Genomic DNA, 18,863 nt, shown 5'->3' with positions numbered 1-18,863 from the left:
CCCATCATTCCCGTTTCAATGTCATCCATTTTTTTCTTTTCATTATTATCACACAACAACCGGTTCTCCTTGGTACTTAAACGAAATAATTAAACAAATTGGCTCTGTGGGTTTGTGTGGATAATGTGCTTCTTCTAGAACTGAGACTTTCAGCAGAAGAATTCCTGGTCACTGTATTTGGTGGATAAGTCTGATAAATTAGAATATATGCCAAATAAAAGAAACAAAATAAGGAGGAGCACTAAAAAATTGGGTCATGCAAGTTGGAATGAATAAGAAGTTTGATTAAGGGGATGACATCAATGAGAATCTTTTGGATTTATCAAGGGAAAGGGTACCTGGAAATAGGCATCTTTTTCTTGCTTTATTTGGCCTAAAAACCCAAAATTCAACCATTTAAATTGGTTCATTGTATTCTACAGCCACCAGTTATCTATGGTGAGATCAGCAATATTCCCATTCACAGCAAGAAGAGGAAAATGCCATTTTTTATGTTGAAAGCCAAAAAAGGTCAGTCCAAATTGTATATTTGGGCAGCTGACCCACTGTCCTTAATTAATATGTACCCTTTTAAGAAAAATTGCAATTGCTTTTGGTCACTATAGAAATGGCAAAATGGTTTTGTAATACAAGGACTATAGCAAACATTTAGATACCATTATCTATACGCTACTGTGACATATTCCGAATTTTTTTACTGTCAGATGCTTTTCGCCGGATCCAACGATGGACTGAAATTGATGCCGAAACTGCTTCGGAAGCAAGCAGAAGCCAATAGAAACCCATAATTGAAGTCCCAAAAACTTCCTGGAAAGACACTTGAAAGTGCATCTTGATAGAACTTACAAGACATTTTAAGCTTTTGCCGGGTGATCATAAACAATCTGCAGAGCAAGAGTAAAATGCGGAAGAAAGAATGAACCTTCAATTGGTTTAAAATATCAATCAATCCACAAACATTCCACTAAGAGAAGCATGTTAGGAAAAAACTTTTTAAGTCATTGCTATGTAGATTGAGTGCTGAAATAAACTTTTGACATACATCACATAACCATAAGCATTGTCATTACCTACAATATTCACATACATGGAAGATATAGATAAAATTAAGACCACTACAAGCTCCAAAATCCTTTTATACATCAATTCCAGTTGCATTTGCAGTGAGAGCACTCTTACAAGCAAATGCCTGAAACAAAAACAACCAGCAGATGCATTTCGACTGTGATCTCAAGCATAAATTGAGTAAGATTGTAGTGCATAACCCGCCGTCTCTCTTCTTTTCTGTCTCAATCCCATCAACATTTGATGAATGAAGGGCTCTGTAGTTGACTTTGACTACCAATGAGACAGGACCGTTCTCTCTGTTTCTCCCGTCTTCAAAACCATGCAAGTCCCCATTTCCCCTAAAATTTACCTGAAAATCCGATATCAAACTAAATGAGTGACTAAACCATGAAACTCGTACCTTTAGACTGTACAACACAGAGACTACAAGCTCAGGATCAAAGATTCAAACAATAGAAGTGCAGAATGCTAAAAAAACTACAATAGTGACTAAAAATGGACTATCTAACTCTTCTCGCTTTACTCGAATTGATAATTGACACAGTTAAGCTACTTTATATCTTGGCCTTCAGATACCGATTTCGAGTTGTGTTTTTTCTCATTTCCAGAAATTCACAAGACATGCAAATGACCTCATCTCCTTATCATCCATTAAATTTTGATTGCGAGCAAGGACTAAATTTCAGACAGTAATGATACAGCAAAAAGAAAAGGAGAAAGAGCTCTTCCAAACTATCTATGAGCTGAAAACAATATACAAACGTCACTTTTCCTATAGTCCAAATGTCAAACTGAATGCCTTGAACTAAGCAAACGCATAAAGACTGTTTCCCAAGTTCAAAGGCAACCGAACAATTAACTGACGCAAGAAATCACTCACACATAAATGCATAGCTACAAATTGCAAAACTTTTTACCTGAAATTACCGGAAATCTAATCAAAACGAGTTCATCTCAAGGCAGTAAGTTCTTCTCTTCACCAGCATCTTGGCGGCAGTCCCATACGGCTCCTCAAAGGCAGTGGAAACCCAAGAGAGATCAGAGACCTCCTTCTTCGGGTTGGACTGCTCACTGGGCCGAATAGCAACCAAAGTAGCTCCCTTAAGCACAACCCCATCCGGCAACTCCAACTGGGGCGCGTACCAGAGCCTCATATTGAGGGCCGGCACCAGCGTCCTCTTGGAGGCCGAAGAAGCCGACAATGGCTTCACCCTCAACTCCTCAAGCTGCTCTCTGTTCATGTACAACACCCCCTGCCCGTCGGCATCGGTCAGCACCAAGCTGTCTAGTGTCTTGTGCTCCGAAATGATTGGCTGAAGCAAGTAATGCCGGGCAGAGGCTGCTATCAATGAACTAATGGTCCACACCACCCTCAACTTCAGTCCACCGTTTGTGTAAAACGAGTCGGGTATGCTTCCGTTATCGTCGGTGACGGCGTTAGTGGGGCAAACCCCATCGCCCGAGCCGGAGACGACGTCGTTGGGCTTGTTGGGTCCGGGTTGAATCACAGAGGAAGCTCCAAGAATCACGCAGTTGTCCAAAGTAGACCCGAAATCGGCCCTCCATTTGAGCAAAACGCCGTCGTCTATGCCCAGCTCGCCGGAGGGAAGCTCGATCCGGAGGAACCGAATCTCGTTGAAATTCTTGAGCACCTGAGTGGGGGAGTGGTGCGTGACGCCGGCCTGCTCGAGCTCGCCGCCGTCGTCTTCGTTCCCGACGGCGAGCGACGACGCCGACGAGGAGGACGACGATCGGCGGGGACCGAGGAACTGGCCGAGAGCCTGGAGAGGCTTGACAATGCCGCCGAAGACCAACCGGAAGAGACTCGAGAAGGGGGCGCGTGACTTGTCGGAGGAGGAGGCGGAGGGCGAGGAATCGTCGTCGGAGATGACGCAGTCGACCCGAACGACGACGTTTTCGACCTGCGGGACGAGGGAGTGGAAGCGACGCGAAACGACGCAGCATCGGCCGAGGGCCTTGACGTCGCCGATCTTGTTGAAGACGAGGAGGAGGAGGGAGTCCGGGAGGCGGTCGAAGTGGTCGATGCGGCGGTGGTCGGGTTCCAGGTAGACCCGGGAGGTCGGATCTGGGTAGACGCGGAGAGACGACATGGGTTTGGATTGGAAAAAGGAGAAAGATGGGTCTGGGAGAGAGGAGGCTGAGATGGGTTTGGTGGGTAGATCTGAGAGGAGGGTGGATGGCATGGCAGCTGTGAAGAGGGGTTTCAAAGGTGGGGGGAGCTTTGCTGGATTCAAAGGTGGGAGAAATGAGAGAGAAGAAGAATAAGAAGAAGAAGAAGAAGATGGTGGGTTGAGATATATCCACGCTACACTTCTGTCCTATTTCGTTTTTAGTAATTTTCGCAGGGAAGAGAAGAAGATAGAGATTGGGATTTTGAGAGAGAGAAAGAGACAGATAATGTGCTCTGCTTATAGCTAGCTTTTTATTTATTTTGTGTTTTCTTTCCTAATTTTTACTGTTTGGGTTGTGTGAAAATGGCGAGTTGTTTTTTTTTTTTTTGTTATTCCTTGAGTAGATTCGTTTTCCTTTCCTCGTATGTGTAATGGAAAAAGAAAGTTACTTTTTTTTAAAAAAAAAAAAAAAAACAGTTATTACCACCTTCATTATATGGTACTAGGCAGGTTCTAAGTTCTAACTCATTGATTCTATGCAAGTGTGGTGAAGGAAATAATGTTTTAGTTGTACATTAAAGACTTAAGTTCCTGGAAATTCCTTAGGAACTCTATGTGTTATTTATCATGTTTTCTCCATTGTATTTGCCTATGACTTTATCTAGTAATGTTTGTCATAAGTAATAAGCGTCACTCTATTTATGTATTTGTCAGTCACGTCAATAATAACAGTCAACACCCAATTACATATAGTTATAATAATGATTCGACTCTTTTAGGTTTATGTATTGGACGACTCTAGAAAGCAACCTCACGGTTTGGGGCCCCTTGGCTCTGGTATCCTTGTATTGGCTACCGAAACTGCCTAATTGATTTTCTGAATTATTAAAAAAAAAAAAAATTGTTTTCCTATTATAATGATGAAGAGTTGTTTTATTATCTCAAATACCTCACTATAAGGATGAATTTATATATAAAAATGGTCCTATAACTTGAGAAATGTTAATAAAGCGTTGTCACTAATCGGATATGGGTACGATGTTATTTCTCATTCGGAATAATGAACAAGCTTTAAAATTCTAATATTTATTTGTCTAAGATAAAAGTAAATAAAAGAAAAACATCATTTTACCACAGATGTCGGTAAAGATTTTAAAGCTTGTCGGTAAAGATTAGACGAATCGGTAAAGATTTTCCAAAGATGTCGGTAAATAAAATTAGAAAATTGGAAAATCTTTAAATTGGAAAATCGGTAAATTGGAAAATTGGAAAATTGGAAAATTGGAAAATTGGAAAGTAAATAAAATTAGACGAATCGGTAAAGATTTTTACCAAAGATGATGGAGCCGAAAATTGGATTCCAATTAAACCACAGCAAAAGGGCCTCAAGCCTCAAGCCAAATCAATTTTCAAAATTCTACCAAGTAGTAGTAATATCTTCCAAATTCCAAGTTCCAAATTCCATGAACAAATGGATGAAAAAAGAAATAGAAAATGGAGATGGTGGGTGGCAAGGAGAAAGTAGTTTAGTATTAGGTAATAGGTAGGAGGAGGCTGCGTACAACTTGTTTTTGTGATGAATATATGATATGGTGGTCGGGTAAAGACGTAAAAAGCCGCAACAAAGGCCGCAACTAGATCACGTTGGGTCGGCCGAGACTCCGACTGAGATTGAGGCTTTCCAAATTTGCTTTTCTTTGTTTTTTCTTGTGTGACTGTTCTGTACCTAAAATACGTACAGGCAAGGTTTGATTCAGATGGAACTTCTGGTCAAAAGATTCAGATGCAAGAAACCTATTTTGGAGAACTCGATCGACATCTCGAAAATTCTATTAGCATCTCGAAAAGTCTATGAGTTGGCAAGTAGAGCTATGCAATTAGTGCTGCAATCCAAAACTATTAAGAGTAGCTAGATAGCTTGCAAGAATAATACAAAACTAACGGCTGAGAACTTGAGGTCTTTGTACTTTGTTTTCTTGATAATTAATTCTCCACTTCTTTTGAAATATGTAGATGGCAAGAGTTGAGTTTTTGGAGAGTTTGAGCTTATGAGATGTAACAATATGTTACTATATCGTAAGCTACTGGATTTGCCAAGATCCCTTAAGAGATTCAGAGTCTAGGTTGTTAATAGAATCATATATATTTATAACACGTTTACATACTTGGAATGGAGAAATTTATGAATCAAATATAGCCTAAATGTGAGAGAAAATGAATTGGTATGAGAATGAATCATTTTGACTATGTACTAACTATAGGCGATATGGTTTACCATTTCTATCGTGAATTACAAAATTAGTATGATTACTGAAGTGTACCTACTAAGTAAGTGGCCAAGACCTTAATTTACAAAAATAAGTTGTTGTCGCACTTACAACATTAAAGCTTATGATAAAAAAAGACATCAAAGCTTAGAGAAGGTTATTTAAGAATTACAAGAGTATATATGATGATAGATGAAAGATCGAGTCACATATATATATGAAATTTGTTTTTTTTTTTTTTAATGAGGGCCAATACAGCTGCCCTTAAGCCTTGATCATTACTGAAATTGCATAATACATGAGAGGGACATGACACCTGAACTCCAAATTACAATAAACATAAAGAGCATATCCCATAAGTTTTTTTTATTTTTTATTTTTTTTATAAATAAAATCCCACCAGTGTTCTTATATGGTATTAATGTAGTTGGTATTAAAAAAAAAATCAAATAATGACGGTGATAATGATAATATATCTCTATAACAAATTATCCATAAGTGTCTTTTTAAAACTTATATTATCAATTTAGCTGTTTATCCCTCATAATGCTACTAAAATATAAAAAATTGTTTAAGTAAATCCAGATTGTGTTTGGACCAAACTCTAGGTTACTTGACCTAGTGGTCATAGGGTTTTAATTAGAGATAATCTCGGAGAATCTTAGTGATATCTTAGTGATATTCATTCAATGTACGATTACTTTTCCTTGTACAACTCTGATTCTTTGGATTGTAATCCTCTATTTAAAAAGACCCCTATTATCAATGAAATTACAACAATTCTTTCTCAAATATCGTTTCCCTAAAACACATTATCAACACGAAGCCCTAACCCTGAAACTCTAAAATCGTAGCCTTCAAATCCTAGCAACCACTGCCGCATATATTGAAGCCCTTAATCCTAGGAGTCCAGAATCGACGGCGCCACCCCCTGAATAGGGCAAAAAATACCGAACCGGCCATCAGAAGAAGCAAAAGCTCCCCTGCCCGGTACACACCCTTCCAGTCCACCTCCGACCACCATATTTCGTCATCATCAGCAGCTTGATTCTAGATTCTAGGAACCAGAATTTTTTTTCCTGGAATCGACCTTAAAGTTTCTGAACCAGCCAACAAGAGAGGCTGCACCCTTAAACCGCCAGAAAGAAGAAAAGAAGAAGAAAGAAAGAAGAAAGAAGCGAGCCCAGAGAGAAGAAAAAAGGAGAAGCTGGCCCACTGACACGTCAGCTTCGGTGACACGTCATCTCCGACGACAGGTCACCTTCGGTGAATTTTCCAACCAAATTTTCCGGCGACCTATTTCGAAGTAATTTTTACTAAAAATTCCCGTTTTTGAAGTTTTTATTCTTTTTCTCAAGGACTTGCAAACTACATTCTTCTACCCCTCTTTCTTCTTCATAGGGGAGACCTAATTAAGGCGAACTGTGGGGGTTCGTGCTCACTCCAAACTTGGAGCTTGTAGAGTCCTCCAAACGTAGAGTTTGTTGAGAAGAAACGATCAACCACAAATATCATTGTTTTGATCTAATCCAACCCCTCTTGGAATTGAATTTCTTGGAAGCAACTACGCTAAAAAACTTTTATTGTTTTCGTAGTAGCTTTTTTCGCTCCAAAACTAGTCCTATTTTCTTGTTGTTTTTTAGGATGCATGAGTAAGTTCAAAACTAGCCCTCGTTTTGGCAATGTTAATAACTCCCTGCTTCCTAATTTAGAAGTGAGACGGCATAGCCTCCGCTTATGTGATTTCAAGTCTGTGCTTGACTACAATTCGGAAGCACTTCATATCAAGTCTTTGATGGAATTTTGTGGGAAATAAATCACTGATATGATGTTGGTCAAGAAGACTCTCTCTACCTTCCTCGTCTCTGCATTGATGATAGCCAAGAACTATCAGATTGATGTCAATGCCGGACGCATCACAAGATTTCATGAGCTTATTGGAGCCATGAATGTAGCTGAAAAGCAAGACAACATATTTGTGAAGAACTATAACTCTAGACCCGTGGGAGCAAAGCCAATTTCAGAGTCTAATTATAATGGCACCCCTAAGGGAGGGTGCAAGGAGCGAAACCCTAAGGAAAGGGATAATTATGGACATTTTGGTGCATATTCTCACCCTAAAGAGGAAGGAAACCGCCAAGATATGCATACACGGAACCGTGGAGGTTAACGTGTGAAGAGAGAGAAAGGCCAAGCCTCCGGCTATGGTGGTGACGCCACCAAAGAGAGAAGCTGTGATGTCCCGAAAATTCGTAATTATTTTTCGAGGATTTTCTGGAATTAATTTTGTGATTATTGGACTGTTTCGTGGCTCGTGGATGGAGCAGAAGTGTTTCGGACGAAGTTTTATTCGAAAAGTATGGTTTTAGGGGGGAGGGGGTGCAAATGTTGATTTTTTATACGTTGAGATTCTCTAAAAACTTCCTTCATAAAAGTTGTAGAGCGCGTCGATACGAGTTTGTGGATATGTGGAATGCAGAAATTGGAGTTCGTATGAAAATGTTATGAGCGTTTGAAAATTTAGAAAGTTACTATTTTCATTTGGGCTTCCATTTACGGGAACCAGACCTCCGTTCTCTCTCTTCAGTCCGCTTGACCCGACCCGAACCCGGTTTTCTAACCCGGTCGGAACTCACAGCTCCGGCGACCTCTACCGATGAAACTTTCCAGATCGACTCGCCTCCTTGTTCCGCTCCTCCCTGTGGTGGTGACGATTCTCCTCCACGGCGGCGTTGTAAGGCAGCGAAGTTAGAGGAAATCGAACCTGATCGGAAAATGTAGCTCCGGCGATGGCACAGCTTCAAGCTTCCTATTTTGAGTTCGCAGCGACCTCCTGGATAGATATGTGGTGGTTGTTTGGATTGATTCACGTGAAACTTGGTTCAACTCGGATTGAACAGTAATCCACTGCTTGCGAGGTAGTTTTCGACCCTTTACACTTCGATTTTGACTTTGTGCTAGTTATGAAAATGGTTAAGCATGCTGTGATAAACATCTTTGATGTTGGAAGTTTTGTGAAATATTGAGTTTTGACCGGCGGCAGTACGCCACAACCTGTGGCGGAGTTCTAGCTGCATTCCGTCCATGTAAAGGACTGTTTCTAGTATTATATGTCTTCTACTCGTTGATACGAGCATTTCGATATATAATACGAAAATTTTGGAGTTCGTATGAATTTGTTATGATTTTTACGGTTTCATACCGGTTGATTTATTCGATCCATGAGGATCCGAACGTCCGATCGACTTGTGGTTTGGACATATCAATCGTAGAAGTATTCCGGAGAATTTGGGAGGTCTCGGATGTGGTTTTGCCTCGATTGGCGCCACTTTGGGGATTTTAGTTTAAAATAGGGGTTTCGGACTTAAATCGTTTGTAAATTGTTACTAAGTTGAAACCGTATGTGATTAGGTACTTGATGAAGTATTTTGGACTGTTATTTTGTGGTTTGGCTGCTTTGTTCTATATTGAAGACGCAACGGGAGTTTCGAGGTGAGTAATCTCACAAGGTTCATTTACGAACGGAATACCCTTATCGTTTTGAGAGTTATTTATTAACTGCAAACTATAGTTTGTATTAGTAGGTATTCCTGAGCGGATGACTATGTTTATATATATATATATATATATATTTACGTGAAATATATATGTTTTGGTGGGTTTGTGGATTGACAAAAACAATATGCATGAATTGATGCTTTTTATTGTTTTGGATTATGATTTTTCGGAAAACAAATTATTATGGAAATGTTGATTTCGATTATTTTGAAAAGCGTTGAGATTTGTGTAACATTTTGGGTCCAGTGCGACTCCTTTAATGTTTTATTCCGAGGGACTGAAAAGTTCGAGGAATGAAGGTCTATAACCTTGGGCAGAATATCAGGTAATCACATATTTGGCCGGACGAGTGGTTACGAATTCAGTTAGAGCTCTAGTCTGTCTGCCACAATTGTGATTCATGGGGTAATGGGAATTGGTTATATCTAACTAATGAGATTACATGTTTTTAGGGAACAAGGTGTGAGTTGCTTCCTTATTAACGGTTTTTAAGGTAACAAGGTGCAAGTTGTTTTCCTTATTAACGATTTGATAGAAATCAAGGTGTGAGTTGCTTTCTATGGTACGATTGATAGAAATCAATGTGTGAGTTGCTTTCTATGGTACGATTGATAGAATTCAAGGTGTGAGTTGTTTTCTATGTTATATTTGATAGAAACCAAGGAGTGTGTTGCTTTCTATGTTTCGTTTTAAAACAAACCAAGGTGTAAGTTGCTTTCTTTTATTTCGATTTGAAAGAAAATTAAGGGTGGTTTATTCTCCTTTATTTCGTGTTTTAAGGGATCAAAGCGTGAGTTGTTTTCCTTATTTCTGGTGTGAGTTGTGTTTGACTGTTTTGAGTTACTCATATGGGCTTGCAAAAGCTTACCGGGTTTGTTGTGTGATAACCCGGTGCACTATTCAAAGGGTGTAGGGATTAATCCTGCAGGTCAGGATAATCGTGGCTGATGCTGAGGTAACGCCTTTGCAGCTTAACGGTAGGAAGCCATTTTTGTGACTTTACCGTTATTTGAATTTCCGTTGTAGTAAGGTCTGAGGAGCATTTACGTTTTATCTTGTTGTTGGCAATTTAATTTGTAAGCTTATGTAATATATGACTCTTTGGGGCGAGTGTATATTGACTAACATAGTGGGTTCAGGGCATCAATATGTATTCAGTTTAAAGGGAAAAAGTTTCCAGGTATTTTATATTGATGGCTGAACGATCACGCATGTATAATTATGAGATTATATATCAATTTTTATTTGTGTTAAAAATCAAGGGTGTGACAGAAGCCATTCCCAATGTGCTGCTAAAGCGCCTCGATTAAGGGAACCTAACCATAAAGATGCTTGTCTTAGGTGTGGACTACCCGGACATTGGGCAAGGGCGTGTAAAGCATCCCAGAATGTTGCAAATGCATACAAGATGTATCGTGAAGCAAGGGAAGCACATTACATGAAACAAGAAGATCAAGATGGAGATCTCGATCTGAGGGTGGAAGACCTCAAAGACTAAGATCCAGAGACTGGCGATTTTGATTAAGTCTTTTTATTTTCCAAGAGATGCAGGGAATTGCCATATTATTTTTGTAGTAAATGTCAATGGTTTAGTCTTTCTTCAAACTAGGCTCACCCAAAGTAAGTGTGATGTTTAGGAAGGTTTTTTTTATAGATAAGTGGTACTTAAGCAAGTCTTGCTCCACCGACATCTCTCTACCTACCTGGTCACATTTACTTTGGAGTTACCGAAAGAAGTTAGACGACTACCATTATTTTGGATTAGCTAGTTTTTGGATTAGATTCTCTCTAGTGAAAGAGACAATGATGTAATTCCGTTGGCTTATTAATAAAAGTTATGTTCTTTTCTTTATGACTCCTTTTTAATTACGAGTCTTTTCTTTTAGGAACGAATTCTGGAGAACTGCAATGTCTTGCGGATAGTGTGACTACGCACACCATTCTCCGCCATAGGCAATTATTCTTGGAGATGTTGTCTACATATTCCTTTGTGGCTACGATGGCTAGGCTATCAGGTTTAGTTCAAGGACATGGAATGACCCAATTCCTTTTTCCAAATGGCACCTTGATTAATGTTGCAGAAGCTCTCTACGCTCCTAAGGCAAATCAAACCTTATTGAGCTTTAAAGATATCAGAGCCAACAGATTTCATGCGGAAACGCATATTGAGAATGGAAAAGAGTTCCTTTGCATTACCTCTAATGATTGCGGATGAAAGCGCATCTTAGAGAAGCTTATGTGTCAATCTAGTAGATTTTATGTTACTACAATTCGACCTATTGAATCCAATAATGTGCTAAGAGAACTGGCTTTGGCATGACCGACTAGAACATCTTGGTTGTGATATGATTATCAGTATACTAAAGACTTCACACGGACATCTATTCCTTCGAGCGAAATGAAGTAGGAATCAAAGATTGATTCCTAGACTTAGTGTAACTGCCGTTGCAACCACTTCTGGCACCGCCGCCCTAGGGTCGCCTTTGTCCCCCCGTGACAACACCATAAATGGCGTCACCCATGGCCATAACGCCATGGATGCCACTTCCCATGATTCCAACGCCATGATGGGTGATGTAGTCACCAATTTTGCTTTGAATAACGCTTCAGACGCTTAGGCCCAACCAAAATCCTCATTGGTTGCTTCTAAGGCCCCTCGCTCATTTTGCAAAGCCTGTTCCTTGGGAAAATTAGGACCAAGACTGTCCTACGCAAAGGATCCAAAAATACACATTCCGTTCTTACAAAGAATCCAAGGGGATATATGTGGACCAATTCAACCATCTTGCGGACCTTTTAAATACTTTATTGTATTGGTTGATGCGTCGACATGCTGGTCACATGTCACGTTGTTATCCACTCAAAATGCTGCATATGCTAAACTCCTAGCCTAGATTATCCGTCTATGAGCTCACTACCCGGACCATCCGATTAAGTCAATTCGACTTGATAATGCTGGGGAGTTTACATCGAAAACGTTCGATGACTATTGCATGTCACTGGGGATTGATGTAGAGCATCTAGTTCCCCATGTTCATATCCAAAATGGTCTCGTGGAAGCCGTTATCAAACGACTAAAAATGATAGCACGGACGTTGGTTATGCGCACCAATCTCCCTGTTTTCGCTTGGAGATATGCAATATTGCACGCAGCGACACTAATTAGTTTACAGCCCACTGCCACCCAACCTTATTTTGCGTTACAGTTAGTGATTGGGTACGAGCCAGATATCTCGCACTTATGCATTTTTGGGTGTGTCATTTATGTGCCTATTACGCCGCTACAGCGTACTAAGATGGGTCCATAACGACGAATGGGCATATATGTTGGATATGAATCTCCAACTATCGTCCGCTACCTTGAACCCTTGACAGACGATCTCTTTACTGCTAGATTTGCGGATTGTGACTTTGATAAGACAGTTTTCCTGTAGTCAAGGGAAGATAAGAACACAGATGTTCAACAGGAACGACAGGAATTTTTGTAGTATGTCCCCACTATGTCTCATCTCGATTCCCGTATCGCACAGTCTGAACTTGAAGTGCGACTAATTATCGAGCTCCAGAACGTAGCAGACACTTTGCCTAATGCGTTTTTTGATGTTGCCAAAGTGATGACGAGATCACATATACCTGCTGCAAACATGCTTGCAATGATTGACGTCTTAAATACTGGATGTAACGCCGCTCCTGAGGTACTAGGAGATGGCGTTATTGCCCATATTGGCAATGATGTGGCGTCTATGGCCGCAGGTCCCATGAGAAAGTGCGGTAGACCACTTGGCTCAAAGGATACTCACCCTAGAAAGAGGGTGAATGAGGCACAAACAAATCATTTGATCATCGATACTCAAAATCTATCCCATGAGAATGTTCCTGGATTATGGTTATGTCCAAGAGACATCTTTGGAGGACTCCTCAATGTCAGAATCTATCCCTAAGAATGTAGATAGTTCTGTAAATTACACTAGTGTACATGGGACGTGAGAAAGAAACTCCATCATCATTGATGATGTATTCGGGTATTCAGTAGCGCGTGAGATTATTGAGACCGATAACATCGAACCACGCTCCGTTGATGAATGCCAATGTAGAGCTAATTAGCCAAAATGGAAAGAAGCAATCCAGGAAGAACTTGATCCTCTAGCGAAGAGAAAGTTATTCGGGCCAGTTGTGCCAATACTGCCCAACACCAAACCAGTTGGTCATAAATGGGTATTCGTTAGAAAGCGTACTGAGAGAAACGAGATTGTAAGGTACAAAGCTGGCCTTGTGGCGCAAGGCTTCTCACAACGCCATGGAATCGACTACGAGGAGACCTATTCTCCTGTAATGGACATTATTACGTTCCGCTACATTATCAGTTTGGTTGTTTCTGAAAAACTGAACATGCAGCTTATGGATGTGGTTACTGTGTGTCTATATGGGGATCTAGATACAGAGATATACATGAAGGTCCCAGATGGACTTCAGTTATCCAAATCAAGTGGCTCTAAACCACGGAGCGCGTTTGCAATAAGATTGAAACACTCACTATATGGATTGAAGCAATCCGGACGGATGTGGTATAACCGTCTAAGTGACTACTTGATTGGGAAGGGATATGTTAACAATGAACTATACCCATGTGTGTTCATAAAAAGAACAAGTTCTGGATTTGCAATAGTAGTGGTTTATGTTAATGACATGAACATAATTGGCACCCTTAAAGAGTTGAGAGAAACCGTTGAACACTTGAAATCCGAGTTTGAGATGAAAGATCTAGGGAAAACACGGTTTTGCCTTGGTTTGGAACTTGAGCATTGTGAAGATGGTATCCTGATTCATCAATCAGTTTATTCCCAAAAGATTCTTAGGAGTTTCAATACTGATATAGTTAAGCCTTTAAGCACCCTAATGGTCATTTGTAGTCTTGATCCAAAGAAGGATCCATTCTGTCCAAAACATGACAACAAAGATGTGCTAGAGGCAGAAGTGCCCTACCTAAGTGCAATAAGCGCATTATTGTACATAGCTCAATGCACGAGACCGGACATCTCTTTCGCTATGAACTTGTTAGCTAGATATAGCTCTACGCTAACACAATGTCATTGGACTGGTGTTAAAGATATCTTTTGATACCTAAGTGGTACGATTGATATGAGTTTGTTCTATCCCTATAGAGAGACGATGGATTCAGACTCATCACATGCCAAGAATGCCACCAATAGTGGTCTGCATTCTCTCACCCCATCCCAAAACGACATAAGTGTTTTGGAAGGTTTTGCTGATGCTGGATACCTCTCTGACCCACACAAAGGTCGCTCCCAAACTGGTTATGTATTCAACATGGGTAAGACCACAATATCTTGGAGGTCTACTAAACAGACCCTAGTTGCTACTTCTTCGAACCATGCATAGATTATTGCTCTTCATGAAGCAGTTCGTGGATTTATATGGCTTAGATCCATAGTTACGCATGTTTGAAGAAATTGTGGTCTAAAGTCTACTAGCATTTATGATGATAATGCTGCTTACATTGAACAAATGAAGCAAGGCGACAATACCAAGCACATATCGCCCAAGTTCTTCTACAATCAGCAACAAAATAAGCACCTCAAGATCAAAGTGAATCAGGTTCGACCTGAGGACACTGTGGCAGACTTGTTTACTAAGACATTGCCCAAATCCACGTTCGAGAAACATGTTGCAAACATTGGCTTGCGAAAGTTATCTGAACTCCCATGATCGCAGTCATCAGGGGGAGACGCAGACATCAGGGGGAGATGTCCACATGATGATCTCGAAACGTGAAGGGCGTGTTGTGCTCTTTTTCTCCTTTGACCGAGATTATTTTTGTCCCACTGGGTTTTTGTTACTTGGCAAGGTTTTTGACTAGGCAACGAGAGAAGCACTGCATTTGGGCGACACAAGGGGGAGTGTTTAAGTAAATCCAGATTGTGTCTGACCCAAACTCTAAGTTACTTGACCTAGTGGTAATAGAGTTTTAATTAGAGATAATCTCGGAGAATCTTAGAGATACATTCAATGTACGATTATCTTTCCTTGTACAACTCTGATTCTATGTATTGTAATCCTCTATATAAATAGGCCTCTATTATCAATGAAAGTACAGCAATTCTCTCTCAAATATCGTTTGCCTAAAATAAAAATATCAATATTTATATAATACTGCCGTATCTTTATTTTTTATTGTTTACGAAAATGGCGCTACATTCAAACATCTATTGTCATTAATAATTATATTAACAACCAAATCACATAATAAAAAGGGTCAAAACTCCAAATGGTACCTAAACTATTGCAAAAGGTATTTTTTGGTAACTACGAATTTTTTTTTACCTCAAATGATACCTGAAGGATTTTGCCATTACCAAATATAGTACCTACATTAAATTTAATTTCCATTAAAGTCGCCTACATGGCATGTATTTTTTGGATAAAAACTCCAAATGGTACCCAAACTATTGCAAAATGTAATTTTTGGTACCTATAATTTTTTTTACCCCATATAGTACCTCAAATACAAATTGATTACAAATTTAAGATAAAACTCCAACTACATACTTAAGATACCATTTGAAATACCAAAAAAATTTTAGGTACCAAAAAATACATTTTGCAATAGTTCGGGTACCATTTGGAGTTTTCATCAAAAGAAATACATGCCATGTAGGCAACTTTAACGGAAAAGTTAACGTAGGTACTATATTTGGTAACAGTGCAATACTTCAAGTACTATTTGGGGAAAAAAAATTTCGAAGGTACCAAAAAATACCTTTCACAATAGTTTAGGTACCATTTGGAGTTTTTACTCATAATAAAAAAGGAGTAAGATTTCAACAAATTATTTCTTAACGACAAGTCTATTGGCTACTATATATATATATATATATTTTTTTTTTTTTTTTGAAGGTATTTCATACCACAAACTTATAACTTAAGGATCTTTTCTTTTTGGCCATTTTAAAGGATCTCTTGTGGGACTGACTTTTTGAACGCATTTTGACATCTCAACCGTTCAGTTCTTAGGTCCTAATGTATAGATCATTTCTACAAATTTTTAACCAAATTGATGATCATTAGGGTATCAAACTAGATTAAATCAATGGACGAACCGAATCTATCCAACGTGAACCGTTTGTTGTCATTATTATAAGGATTAATTTCAGTTTACCCCCCTGAGGTTTGGGGGTGTCATCATTTCACCCCCTGTACTTTCAATTTTGAATTTTTACCCCCTAAACTTTCCAATTTCAATCAGTCGTGTCCAATTTCTACTATTCCGTCCAAATTGGACGTTAAGTTTGACTTTTGAGGGCTAAAATGGTCATTTCAACATAAAAAAATTAAAAAATTATTTTTTCTTTCTTTCTGTTTTTTAGTTTTTTTTTTTTTTTTTCTTCAACCTATACACCATAAGTTATAATAGGTTTATATAAAAACAAAAAAATACTCTAGGTGGTTGAAAGCCGCTCGCTGGTCTACGATATTTGTGATATATCTCTGATAAAGTGAAGAATTTTAGGATATATCTCCAATAAAGTGAAGAAATATTTATAAAAAATAATTTTACACTTTATCTGTAAATAAATATCTGTATATCCCCAATAAAGTGAAGATTTATCTATGTAAAATCATTTTTGGTCTATGATATTTGTGATATATCTCCAATAAATTGAAGAATTTTATGATATATCCCCAATAAAGTGAAGAAATATCTGTAAAAAATGATTTTACACTTTATCTGTAAATATCTATATATCCCCAATAAAGTGAAGAAATATTTGTGTAAAATCATTTTTTACAGATATTTATTTACAGATAAAGTGTAAAATTATTTTTTTACAGATATTTCTTCACTTTATTGGGGATATATCCTAAATTCTTCACTTTATCGGAGATATGTCACAAATATCGTAGACCAACGAGCGGCTTTCAACTACCTAGAGTATTTTTTTGTTTTTATAAACCTATTATAACTTGTGGTGTATAGGTTGAAGACAAAATAATATAAATAAATAAAACGAAGAAACAGAAAAAAAAAAAAAAAAAAATTTAAATAAAAAACAGAATTTTTTTTTAAAATTTTTTAATTTTTTTAATGTTGAAATGACCATTTTAGCCCTCAAAAGTCAAACTAAACCTCCAATTTGGACGGAATAGTAGAAATTGGACACGACTGATTGAAATTGGAAAGTTTATGGGGTAAAAATTCAAAATTGAAAGTACATGGGGTGAAATGATGACACCCCCAAACCTTAGGAGGGTAAACTGAAATTAATCCTTATTATAAATTGCAGTTATGAATGCCTTAATGATTATCAATTTGGTTGAAAATATGTAGAGATGATCTACTCATATATACCTAAAAAATGAACGGTTGAGATGTGAATATGTGATCAAAAATCTAATAAGCAATCCCTTAAAATGGCCAAAAAAAGAGATCCATTAGTAGACGAGCTATATATATATATATATATATATATATTATATATATATATATATATATATATATATATATATATTTGAAGGCATTTGATACCACAAACTTATAACTTAAAATATTGGTTTTATTTTTATAATAATAATGAAGAACTTGCAATCCAAAAGTCATATTAATGACCATGTATTGCAAATTATCTCGAAGATGGTGGAGGAGACAAAGACAACTGCTTCATAGTGATGGAGATTCTGGAGGATTTGGACTCTTAGGCACACGCCTTAAGTCATACCTATTTTAATATGTTATGCTCGAAAACATTGATAATAGAAGAATCACATAAAGCTTATGGTAAGGGTGTTGTTTGAGGCGTCTCAGAAGATTTCGTAGGACTCAGGCCCTTCAGTACTATTCGTGATGGTGGTGACCCAGGAGATTTCATAGGACTCGGGCCCGTCGGTACTCGTCGTGATGTTGGTGTCCTAGGAGATTTTGTAGGACTTGGGCCTATTGGTACTCGCCCTGAGACATTCAATGGTGGTGTCCCAGGAGATTTTGTAGGACTCGGGCCCGTCGGTACTCGCCGTGATGGTGATGCCCTAAGAGATTTCGTAGGATTTGGGCTCGTTAGTACTTGCCGTGATGGTGGTGTCCCAAGAGATTTCGTAGGACTCGGTCCCGTCTGTACTCTCCGTAATGGTGGTGTCCTAGGAGATTTGGTAGGACTCGGTCCCGTCGGTACTCGCCGTAATGGTGGTGTCCCAGGAGATTTCGTAGGACTCGGGCCCGTCGGTACTCGCCGTAATGGTGGTGTCCCAGGAGATTTCGTAGGATTCGGGCCCGTCGGTACTCGCCGTGATGGTGATGTCCCAAGAGATTTCGTAGGATTTGGGCTCGTTGGTACTTGCCGTGATGGTGGTGTCCCAGGAGATTTCGTAGGACTCGGTCCCGTCGGTACTCGCCGTAATGGTGGTGTCCCAGGAGATTTGGTAGGACTCGGTCCTGTCGGTACTCGCCGTAATGGTGGTGTCCCAGGAGATTTCGTAGGATTTGGGCCTGTTGGTGGTGTCCCAAGAGTTTTCGAAGGACTTAGCCCTGTTAGAACTCGTTGTGATGGTGGTATCCCAAGAGATTTCGTAGGACTTGGGCTCGTTGGTACTCGTTGTGATGGTGGTGTCTCAGGAGATTTCGTAGGATTCGGGGTCGTTGGTACTTGCCATGAGACATTCAATAGTGGTGTTCCAGGAGATTTCGTAGGATTCGGGCCTATTGGTACTCGTCGTGAAACATTCAATGGTGGTGTCCCAGGAGATTCCGTAAGATTCGGCCCCGTTGGTGATGAAGTTTCTAATGAGAAAAGTGTCTCAGGAGGTTGGGCATGATTTAGGCCTAAAT

General features: G+C 39.2%; 2 protein-coding genes across 2 annotated transcripts; one reads left to right on the top strand and one right to left on the bottom strand.

The window, feature by feature from the left end:
- Nucleotides 1-981: 981 nt before the first annotated feature.
- On the bottom strand, nucleotides 982-3,447 carry LOC112165374 (F-box protein At5g46170). The gene is made up of 2 exons (XM_024301864.2): nucleotides 1,986-3,447; nucleotides 982-1,417 (listed from the first exon to the last, which is right to left on the bottom strand). The coding sequence occupies exon 1, from the start codon at nucleotides 3,270-3,272 to the stop codon at nucleotides 2,007-2,009; it is 1,266 nt and encodes a 421-aa protein (XP_024157632.1). The 5' UTR covers nucleotides 3,273-3,447; the 3' UTR covers nucleotides 982-1,417; nucleotides 1,986-2,006.
- Nucleotides 3,448-12,669: 9,222 nt separating this feature from the next.
- On the top strand, nucleotides 12,670-18,850 carry LOC112203094 (collagen alpha-2(I) chain-like). The gene is made up of 2 exons (XM_024344114.1): nucleotides 12,670-12,778; nucleotides 17,847-18,850. The coding sequence occupies exons 1-2, from the start codon at nucleotides 12,670-12,672 to the stop codon at nucleotides 18,848-18,850; spliced, it is 1,113 nt and encodes a 370-aa protein (XP_024199882.1).
- The last annotated feature ends 13 nt before the right edge of the window (nucleotides 18,851-18,863 follow it).

This window comes from Rosa chinensis, chromosome 5 (assembly GCF_002994745.2).
Source record: "Rosa chinensis cultivar Old Blush chromosome 5, RchiOBHm-V2, whole genome shotgun sequence".
In the NCBI taxonomy this organism is placed as follows: domain Eukaryota; kingdom Viridiplantae; phylum Streptophyta; class Magnoliopsida; order Rosales; family Rosaceae; genus Rosa; species Rosa chinensis.
The sequence above is the reverse complement of the archived record's forward strand: the minus strand, read 5'-3'. Positions and strand labels throughout refer to the sequence as shown.

Bases quoted from the DNA above. Each gene is read 5' to 3' on its own strand.
- LOC112165374 (XM_024301864.2), bottom strand. From the start codon at position 3,272: ATGCCATCCACCCTCCTCTCAGATCTACCCACCAAACCCATCTCAGCC.
- LOC112203094 (XM_024344114.1), top strand. From the start codon at position 12,670: ATGCTTGCAATGATTGACGTCTTAAATACTGGATGTAACGCCGCTCCT. The intron at 12,779-17,846 runs GTCCCATGAGAA...GAGGCGTCTCAG, and splicing joins TGTGGCGTCTATGGCCGCAG to AAGATTTCGTAGGACTCAGG.